The sequence below is a fragment of the Hyla sarda genome, chromosome 9 (genome assembly GCF_029499605.1).
Source record: "Hyla sarda isolate aHylSar1 chromosome 9, aHylSar1.hap1, whole genome shotgun sequence".
NCBI classification, from domain to species: Eukaryota; Metazoa; Chordata; class Amphibia; order Anura; family Hylidae; genus Hyla; species Hyla sarda.
In genome coordinates this window covers 107,135,310-107,145,672 of record NC_079197.1, presented here as the reverse complement: position 1 = coordinate 107,145,672, position 10,363 = coordinate 107,135,310, and the positions used below count along the sequence as shown (strand labels likewise).

The 10,363-nt window shown below is 41.8% G+C and overlaps 1 protein-coding gene across 3 annotated transcripts in view; it reads right to left on the bottom strand.

Annotated features, from left to right (window-relative positions):
* RADX (RPA1 related single stranded DNA binding protein, X-linked) overlaps positions 1 to 9,469 on the bottom strand; it is a 61,859-nt gene extending 52,390 nt beyond the window's left edge. For 2 of the 3 annotated variants that reach the window (XM_056539189.1, XM_056539188.1), the window contains exon 1: positions 7,111 to 9,469. In XM_056539189.1, the coding sequence (XP_056395164.1) occupies positions 7,111 to 7,663 (553 nt within the window). In that variant the 5' untranslated portion in view covers positions 7,664 to 9,469. The remainder of the gene's footprint in view (positions 1 to 7,110) is intronic. The other variant, XM_056539187.1, reaches the window with a different exon arrangement.
* Between the last annotated feature and the right edge of the window lie 894 nt (positions 9,470 to 10,363).

Genomic DNA, 10,363 nt, shown 5'->3' with positions numbered 1-10,363 from the left:
CACTGTGCATTTTTTGCTGAAAATTACATCTCATCTTTATTCTGTATGTCCACTTCTTAAAAAAATAAAATAAAAAAAATCACAACTACATGCAGGAAAATGTATACGTTTAAAACAGTCATTTTCTAACCCCTATAACTTTTTTTTTTATTTTTCCGCTTAAGGGGCGGTATGAGGGCTCATTTTTTGCCCTGTGATCTGAAGTTTTAATCGGTACCATTTTTATTGATCGGACTTTTTGATCGCTTTTTATTTATTTTTTTATGATATAAAAAGTGACCAAAAATACACAATTTTGGACTTTGGAATTTTTTTTGTGTGTACGCCATTGACCGTGTAGTTTAATTAACAATATATTTTTATAATTCAGACATTTCCGCACGCGGCGATACCACGTTTATTTTTATTTACACAGCTTTTTTTTATTTTAAATGGGAAAAGGGGGCGATTCTTACTTTTATTAGGGAAGGGGTTAAATGATCTTGATTAACTTTTTTTGATTTTAATAAATTATTTGCAGTGTTATAGCCTGTGTTATTTATGCTAAATTTATCAAAGTATGTGCGGCGTTTTGATAAATTTGGAGCACATCAAGGCAAAAACATTGCAAAAAAAAATAAAATTATATATTATATATTATATTTTTTTTATTTTTTTATTTTTTTTATTATTAAAAAAAGGCTGTGAAGTGGCTGAACAGACACATATTGATAAATCTCCCCCATTGTATTTAACATGATTATTATGCTGCAGATATGGACACGGCTACATTGAGGAAATATTTTGTTGACTATATGTTGTTTTAACAAGCTTTGTAGTTAAAATCTACATAATAGTCTTCGTAACTTTGGACATATACTTTCTTTTAAGAATCTTGAGTTTTCTCAAAGTGAAAGTAAAAATTCAGTTTTTTTTTTCCTTGGAATCTATTTTTGGTTGGAAAAAAAAGAAAAGCCTAAAATAGCAACACCATTGCACTTTTATGCACCAACCTCCCAAGATGTTAAGGGGCCCTCTAAACCTTTGTTTCCAAGACTGATGGGGTCTCAGGGGGTCAGCCTCCACAACCACAATGTAATGTCATATACTAGGGGACCAGGAGGGGAATTCATAAAGCTATTTAGAACTTTTTTTTTGTCTAAAATTGTCGCACAAAAAGTCTTAGATCACTTCCCATGTGACTTTTGATCATATTTGAAAGTGAACCACCATTTGCAGTACTTTAGACTAGTTTTATGCAGCGGGCACTAATTCATTGTGTGCGACTTTTCTCTGAAAGTCACAAAAAAGTCGCAGCGGCCATCTTTTAGACACAAACCCACACTCATTTACTTCAGCCCTGTGAAGCAGTCTAAATGGGTACCATAGGTATAGGAGCCATTAAATTCATCAAGTGGCGTGCGACTTGATGAATTTGGCGCAGCAAGGTAACATCAAACGCGCCCTTTCTGCTCTAAAATAGTACACATACTAGACAACAATTGATGAATTCCCCTCCATATGTATTTTATTTTGGCCTCAAGCTGATGACACACTTTGTCTTCATTCATTTAGGGCGAGTTCACATGCCCTTTTTTTGCGGGTTTTCTGCTGCGTATTTGAAATGGTGCGGGCTCTACTCGGCTATCCGAAGCAGATTTTCAACGGAGGAATTTACGCTGCGGAAAAACCGCCGCAAGCCCCATTGAAGTCAGTAGGGACTGCGGCGGATTTTCCGCAGCGTAAATTCCGCCGCGGACAATCTGCTATGGACAGCCGAGAAGAGCCTGCCCCTTTCAAATACGCAGCGGAAAACCTGCAAAAACAGAGCGTGTGAACGCACCCTTAGAGCGACTGAACTGATAATCCAGAAACTTCAAAATATTCTCCTGCTGAAGGGGAAGCCCCTGTAGTCATAGTGCGAGTATAAAAGGTATCCCGCACCCCGTACTGACAACGCTCCCTATGTGAAATTAACAAATAATAGATTACTAAGCACTTCACTTGTGTGTTTTGGACCCTGATGGCTGGAGTTCTGTTGGTATATACTGGTCTGCAGGTTATAGATCACCACTTTGTAGTCAATCTGTTAAAGTGACTGCATATTGTTGGCATCACTTAAGGGGATTGAGCAGGGACACACAGCACTGCGGTCCTCAGGGTAAGTTTAGTAGGGCATGCATCGCTTGTGCATTTGGGCATCACTGATCATAAAGTGAGAGAAAACAACATTAACGCACAAACGAATGAAAAAAAAAAAATCTAAAAAATTTGGTCAGATAAGAACTTTCAGAGAAAACAACTTTTTTTTTTTAAGTGAACTTAATTCAACTGCAATAAATAAAAATTGTACAGAATAATAAACATGCTCATGTATGTGCCAAGTTTTCCAAAAAGTCACAAAACATTGATAAATGGAATTTATTCCGATTTGAGTAATTTACTCCTGAATATTGTACCAAGGGGACTATAAAAAATTACATAAAATGTTTAAATAAAAAAATAAATAAATCTTAAATAGGTAATCTGTACATTGTATTTATAACAACAAAAATGTAAACAACATTACTACATTATATAATATAGATTACAGCGTACAAGTGGTCAGCATTAAAAAAAAGTTTTTTTTTTAAAAATAATATTTTATAGTCTCAGCGATCTTATAGCGACAAAATCGAGACCGTTAGAATCTGGGCACCAGAGGCTACAAAAAAATAAATAAATAAATACATAAAAAACAACTCCTTTTATACTGACCACTGGTAATCCGTAATATATTACAACCGATCCATCTAGCTTCAGTAATATACAGTATGTAACCTTTGGTTGCCTACCCTTTGTGTTAACATGTTAACATAATAGATCTCTCTATTTTTAGATTGCTCACAGACTTTGCATAATTTTTTTGCACCAATGTCAGGTGACCGACATTAGTAAATATGTCCTAGACACATTCCCAGTTCTCACCTATTCAGACGTACATCGGAAAAGGAGAGCATAAAATATGAAGAATTTGATGCATAATGTTGACTATATTTAACCTGTTTTTCCCCCCTCAAAAAGTACCGTACTTTACAACAGATCGAAAATTTGGCACCAAAGAAAAGCAGATTTTGCACTTCTCTTGCCCAATTCATAAAAGTGGGCGTGGTTTATCTGGTGTAATTTACGTCACATTTTTCAAACCATTTGCGCTTTTTTTTGCCACATAAAAGGTGTTAAAAATGTTGGTACTACGTAAGTGTACTAAATTAATAATGTACCACATCTGAGAAAGTGACACGCGGAAAAACAGAACAGGCAAACGGTCAAATGGCTTCAAACAAACCCCTTTTGGATTATGCTATAATATATATATATATATATATATATATATATATATATATATATATATATATATATATATATATATATATATATATATATAGTGTGTATATGTGCTGAAACTGAAAAAGAAAAACAAAACACCATTGTGTAACTTTTGGGGGCTTCCATTTCTATGCATTGCATTTGTCGGTAAAAATGACATGTTATCTTTAGTCTCTAGGTCCATTTGATTACAATGATACCCAAATTATTTATGTTTTGTTTTATTTTACTACTTTAAAAAAAAAAAAAAATTATAACTTTTTGTACGAAAACTTAACATTTTCCAGCTACAGAGATATATGAGGGCTCTTTTTTTTTGTGCCGTGGTCTGTTTTTATTGATACCATTTTTGTTTTGTTGGGGTGCAGGTTTTATGTTTACGCCTTTGACTGTGCAGTTCTTCAAACATTTACACATGCAGCAATACCACATTTGTTTTTGATTTAGTTTACATTTTATTAATAATGGGAAAAGGGGGTAGGTTTACATTAACAAAAAAATAAATAAATAAATAAAAACTTTCACTATTCTTTGGTCCCATAGGGGAATATTACATGCAACCACTGAACAATGCTGTTCCTTAGAACATCATTGATCAGTGTTATCAGCGCTCTATTACTACAGCCTGCCATGAAGGATTAACACCAGATATCTGTCAAATTTCCAATTCCCGGCATCAGCCACAGAACCAACCAGCTATAATGCACTCTTCATAGTTCGGGAGCAGGACATAAGTTTACACCCTGCATCATTAACCCTTTAACGACGCAGGACGTATATTTACGTCCTGCACCAGCTCCCGCGATATGAAATCATACCGATCAAAACTTCAGATCACGGCGCAAAAAATGAGCCCTCATACCGCCCTGTTCGTGGAAAAATAAAAAAAGTTATAGTGGTCAGAAGATGACATTTTTAAACTTATAAATTTTCCTGCATGTAGTTATGATTTTTTCCAGAAGTACGAAAAAATCCAACCTATATAAGTAGGGTATAATTTTAACTGTATGGACCTACAGAATAATGATAAGGTGTCCTTTTTACCGAAATATGCACTGCGTAGAAACGGAAGCCCCCAAAAGTTACAAAATGGCGTTTTTTCTTCGATTTTGTCGCACAATTATTTTTTTTTTCGTTTCCTCGTGAATTTTTGGGTAAAATGACTGATGTCACTGCAAAGTAGAATTGGCGACGCAAAAAATAAGCCATAATATGGATTTTTAGGTGGAAAATTGAAAGGGTTATGAATTTTAAAAGGTAAGGAGGAAAAAACGAAAGTGCAAATACGGAAAAACCCCTGAGTCCTTAAGGAGTTAAAATGGTACTCCGGTGGAAATTGTTTTTTTTTTCCCCCCCAAATCAACTGGTGTCAGAAAGTTAAACAGATTTGTAAATTAATTCTATTTAAAAAAATCGTAATTCTTCCAGTACTTATTAGCTGCTGAATACTACAGAGGAAATTCTTTTCTTTTGGGAACACAGTGCTCTCTGCTGACATCACAAGCACGGTGCTCTCTGCTGACATCTCTGTCCATTTTAGGAACTGTCCAGAGCTTCATATGTTTGCTATGGGGATTTTCTCCTACTCTGGACAGTTCTTAAAATGGACAGAGATGTCAGCAGAGAGCACTGTGCTTGTGATGTCAGCAGAGAGCTCTGTGTTCCAAAAAAAAAAGAATTTCCTCTGTAATATCCAGCAGCTAATAAGTACTGGAAGGGTTAAGATTTTTTAATAGAATTAATTTACAAATCTGTTTTACTTTCTGGCACCAGTTGATTTAAATAAAGTTTTCCACCAGAGTACCCCTTTAAAGGTGTTATGGGTAGGGTCACACATGCCATTATTTGCTGTGTATTTTCCTAATCATTGAAGTCAATGGGTAGCAAAAGCAGATGCAGAAAATATACAGCAAAATATGGCACATGTGACCCTACCCTTTAGGTTCAGAAAATCCCTTCCAAATCTAGGAAACCCCCATAGAATTGGATTAATCACAGAGACCTATAGTAACAAATAGGGATATATAGTTTAGCATGTTCCCTTGGAAGCTTTTGCGCAGCGCCTTATCAAGTATGCCTGCCACCAGATCAGGGGAGCAGCTTGGTGGTCGTGTACACATGCCCCACGCGTGACATCGGGGATTACCGGTGACTACACTGCTCCATTGTCTTGCAGTCACATTACATGGCCCCTGTTCATAGCAGGACATGATGCAATGCTTTGGCCACAGATGAGACCGTGAGATTGAATGGAAAGCTGCCACGTGGAAGCATCATGTTCTCTCCCACAGTTCCGGAATAGAAATAAAAAGGAGGAAATAAAAAAAAATAATTATACATTTTCTATCCCTGGGCGTTTGTGGAAAAACTAATGATAAATCCCCCCCCACCCCATTGACCCAAGTGTAACAGTGGCCTTACACAAATAATGCACTATAGCTGTAATATAAATTGTAGAATTACTGTGGTTCCTACAAGTCGTGCAAATGGGGGAGGAAAATAAATAAATAAATAAATAAATAAATAAATAAATAAAAAGTTCGTGTATTATTTCTTTGGCCAGGTTCACATTGCCATTGTGCTTTTGTCCCATTCATTTTTTTTTTTTGTTCTTTTTTTTGGGCAGCTAACAGTTTAACACCAGGTCCCGATGGATCTCACTGACTTGAACGTGGTCTGTCAGGAATCCAGGATTTTACCGGAGTTCAGCAGAAAAGGAAAAATAAATAAATAAATAAAAAAAATATAAAAAAAAACACACAACATTTTATTTTCAAATTTTTCTGCCATTTACCAAAACACAACGGCAATGTGAACGAGCCCCAACAGTCAGAGGCTATTACACTGGTACCAAATTTTTCTTTTTTGTCCCAGAAATAGAAATGCATGTGTCTACACCGACTTCCAACAAAAAGATTGGGTGCGTGAGTCTGCGTTTCACTGGTTTTTGTTTATTTTTTCTAGTTATTTATTTGCTGTGCAGTAAAGTTTTGTAGTAATAGTCTGCACTATTGTGTCCAGCAAGGAAATAAAAAAAAAGTTGCTTTTGCGTTAATATTTCACATCCTTATGAACATATGGCAGAATCAGTTTAACCCTTATCAAGTGTTTAGAAAACATGACAGTGTAAATAAACAGTGTGAACTCAGCCTTACTTAACCATTGTATGACCTGGTAGATCAGACTAAATCAGGGTTTCACAAGCAGGGTTCCTCCAGCTGTTGCAAAACTACAGCTCCCAGCAGGCCCGGACAGCCTTTGGCTGTCCGGGCCTGCTGGGAGCTGTAGTTTTGCAACAGCTGGAGGCCCCTTACTTATGAAACACTACACTACCTCTAGTGTGAACAGTGTCTAACCATTGTATTCCTATCCTATAGTCAGTTCCGTGTCGCCAGTGTGAACACCACTATAAAAAGGCACATTAAATCCACTGGCTCACTTTTTGGTGGCCGGACTATTGCAGTATGACCCAATGTATGGGGGCAGTCACACACAATGGAGAGAATTGTTAAAAGTTTTCTGGAACTTTTTACCCCATATCAAGACAAACCCTGTACATCACAGCAGCCCCAACAATTATACCAGGGAACTAAAGTCAGTGTTCCCCCAACTTGTGATCTCCAGCTGTCACAGAACTACAACTCCCAGCATGTCCTGACAGGCAGTGGAGAGCCACTCAGGGTAGTCTAGTAATCAATAACTATTCTCAATGCTGGCATTGCTGTCTATGACGTCACCAGCAGCCGTGACATCACATCTCACCGTCCACAGTGACGTCATGCCCCGGCCCTCGCCTCCTCCATATGTCACCGTACGGGTCCTCGTTGTTCCACAGCGGCAGGTAGTGCTTCCTGTCCCCGGAGAGAGGGCTATCCGGTCCCGTCCTGGTGTGCCTATCCTCGGGGGTCTGCTCGTGGTCCCCCAGCTCCAGCTCCTCCACACACACCAGCCCGCTGCCCAGCTTCTTCTCCAGGTAGCGGTACGAGCAGCGGAGGACGAGCACCGAGCGCCCACAGCGCAACCTGTTCTCCCGCACCAGGTGCCCGAGCTCCGGGGACAGCAGCCAGGTGTCCTGCTCCGCTCCGTCCCATAGGGTGACATCATAACTATAGCCGGAGCTGTCCCCCAGGTATCGCTGCACTGCCAGCACTGTTACCGGCACCGGCTCCCGCACCGCCACCCGCAGCCTCACGGTCAGCTGTTCCCGGGTGCGCTGCAGCCAGGAGCCCGAGGCCTGCCCGGCCGGTGGACTTGGGGACCGCCTGGTGGAAGGGCCGGGGCTCCCCTCATCGAACTCGGAGAGCGGGTCGTGCATGTCCTCCCTGCCCCGTACACATAAAGCTGAGTGATGAAGCAGCCAGCCTGGAACGGCCGCAATCCGCTCCGCCGAGTGACGTACACTGGCTACATTTGAAAATAGTACGGAAAATGGATGGGCCAAACAGCGCTCAGCCCTGGGTGACAGACACCTGCAGATTGTGCTGCGAAGGAGGAGAGCTCGTGTGGGGCGGGCCAAACATCTCCCTGCACCCAGATACTAGACAGACGTCATCAATAACAGATACAGGACATGGTGCCGGAATATAATGTATAGGAACTGGCGTGACGTCATGGACAATGCACTTTATATTCCTCAATCTGTGGTTTTCATGCTGTTGTAAGACTACAACTCCCAGCATGCCCTGATAACCGTCAGCACCTAGCCCAATGTTTCCCATCCAAGTTGCAAAACTACAACTCCCAGCATGCCCTCGTGGTGGCCTGATACAGGAGTTGCTCCACTGTACCCTAGCTGCCCTGTCAGGCAGACTCCATCCAGTCATCCCTAAGACCCCTTGCACCTGTTCCTGTACTTCTTTGCCTATGTAATGCTGTGTATTGTATATAAAAAGTGTTATGCCTTTAAGAACAGTTGACATGTGACTAACCCGTTGTCATGTGATTGAAACCCAGTGAGGTATGAGTGACCATGTGACCTAAGGATGATCTATGGGACCCCTCAGAGTCTCCCCCATATAAGCCCTGGGTGGAGCCTCTGCTCTCTCTCTTGTATGCCAAGTTGTAGTGAGGTCAAGTCCTAGTTGTGTGTATTCGGAGACCAGAGGAGGCCTGAAGTCAGTCAAGCAGCCACAGACTCTTGAGTCCATAGTCCCACAGGTCAAGTCAAAGCCTGGTAAGCTACAGAAGGGATGAAGTCAGTCATAGTCTGTCTGGCCTGCATCCAAATTGTCCAAGTCCACTACAAGTCCCAGAAAGCCTTAAGGTCTCTGAAGTCACTGGTCACCTCTGTGGACCTAGCCAAGATGTATAGACTGTTACACCTGCCTGACTCAGTAAAGCTGCCGTTGTTCCGTAACTTGGCGTCTGAGTCATTATTTACCCCGGTGCCTAGCCAAGGATCCAGCAATATTCCTTCGGATAGTGTAGAGGATAAAACACACTCTGGCGTCACGAACACAAAGGGTTAATCCCATCTGCCCCTAGGGTAATTCTGTCCGCCCTCATCGCACCCTCACCTCAACTTTTGGCATCCTACGAACAGGATACGGGTGTGCGCCTTATGCCTAAAGTACCCCCCCTGTCTGAACTGTGTCCAGTATAGCAGTGTAAAATTCGCATGCCGATGGAAACAAAGTTTGCACCAGAAAGTGTACGGGACTTTGTCAGTAAAAATTGTTTAATCTGAGGCACTTGTGAAAAAGAGGGGGAGGTGAAGAAAAGACTGTTATCTGCCATTGTGAACTGTATAGATTCTGTACTTGAAAGAGTTAATCTGCTCCAGTTTTTCCTGCGGTCGCAGCTCCGCCCACGTCAGTCCCCAGCGGTGACGCCTCTTCAATCAAGCGAGGAGGAACCATAGGGCCGCCCTGTGTTGCACAGGGGAAGATTTTGCTGACCAGACCTAGACAGGAAGTTCCCCGGGCGCAGCCATCTTGGAGGTCCCGGCTGCTGCGCCCATCTCTGGCAGTCATTTGCAAAGCGATGCTGTATCATAGGCTCCACAACCACCACTGATCATCAGTATCAAGTTTCCAGTGCCCGAATCTGTCATTACTGTCAAGTTACTGGTTGCAAGACTGTTTATTTTGCAGGTACCCTGTGATAAACAGTCTTGCGACCAGACAGACTTGCGAACAGTAACTTCACAATAATGACAGAATGGGGTGTGTTCCTGATGAAGTGCTGCAGCGGTTCTGGTGTGACTGATGGGGGTATTGCTGCAGACACTCCCCCTCTATTTTGCAGGTACCCTGTGATAGAGGGGGAGTGTCCACTGCAATACCCCCATCAGTCAAACCAGAGCCGCTGCAGCACTTCATCAGTTCTCTTAAAGGGGAACACATTCCATTCTTCTTAAAACAACAGCGCACTCAAAAAGCTAGAAGATGTTGGAACCCAGCACAACAGATCAACCGGGCGCCAGCGCCCCTTCATCTCCAGCATCGAGGTCATCACCAGCTCGAAAAGCCAGGGTCCTGCACCCCCCCTGCCTCCAGCACGCATCAGGAGTCCTGGTGTTTCAACATCTGCACCAATATTCACGGGGAACTCTGTCCTTCCTACCTACAATATAGACCCCTTCACCCTGAGGGATTTCAAAGAGATGATACAGAGATCGTTTGTCTTTTACTCTTTTACTGAAACTGTTAAAGGAGAACTCCGGTATGGGTGGGAAAAAAATAACTTATCCCCTATCCTAAGCATAGGGGATAAGTGTTAGATCGCAGGGGGTCCGACAGCTGGGGCCCCCTGCGATCTCCTGTACGGGGACCCGGCTTGCTCCTGCTCAATGCAGGAGCCGAGCGTTTTCGACTACAGCCGAAGCTGCGTCCGACACGCCCCCTCCATACACTTCTATGGCAGGGCCGGAGTGCTGCCTTCAGCAATCTCTATATTATGCAATGTATAGGAAATAGATATATATGTGTAGGACCTTTCCCGGGTCACGTGATGTACAGTTGTAATGTGTAATTGCTTAAGGACCTTACTGGGTCATGTGATGTACCCAGAGTTC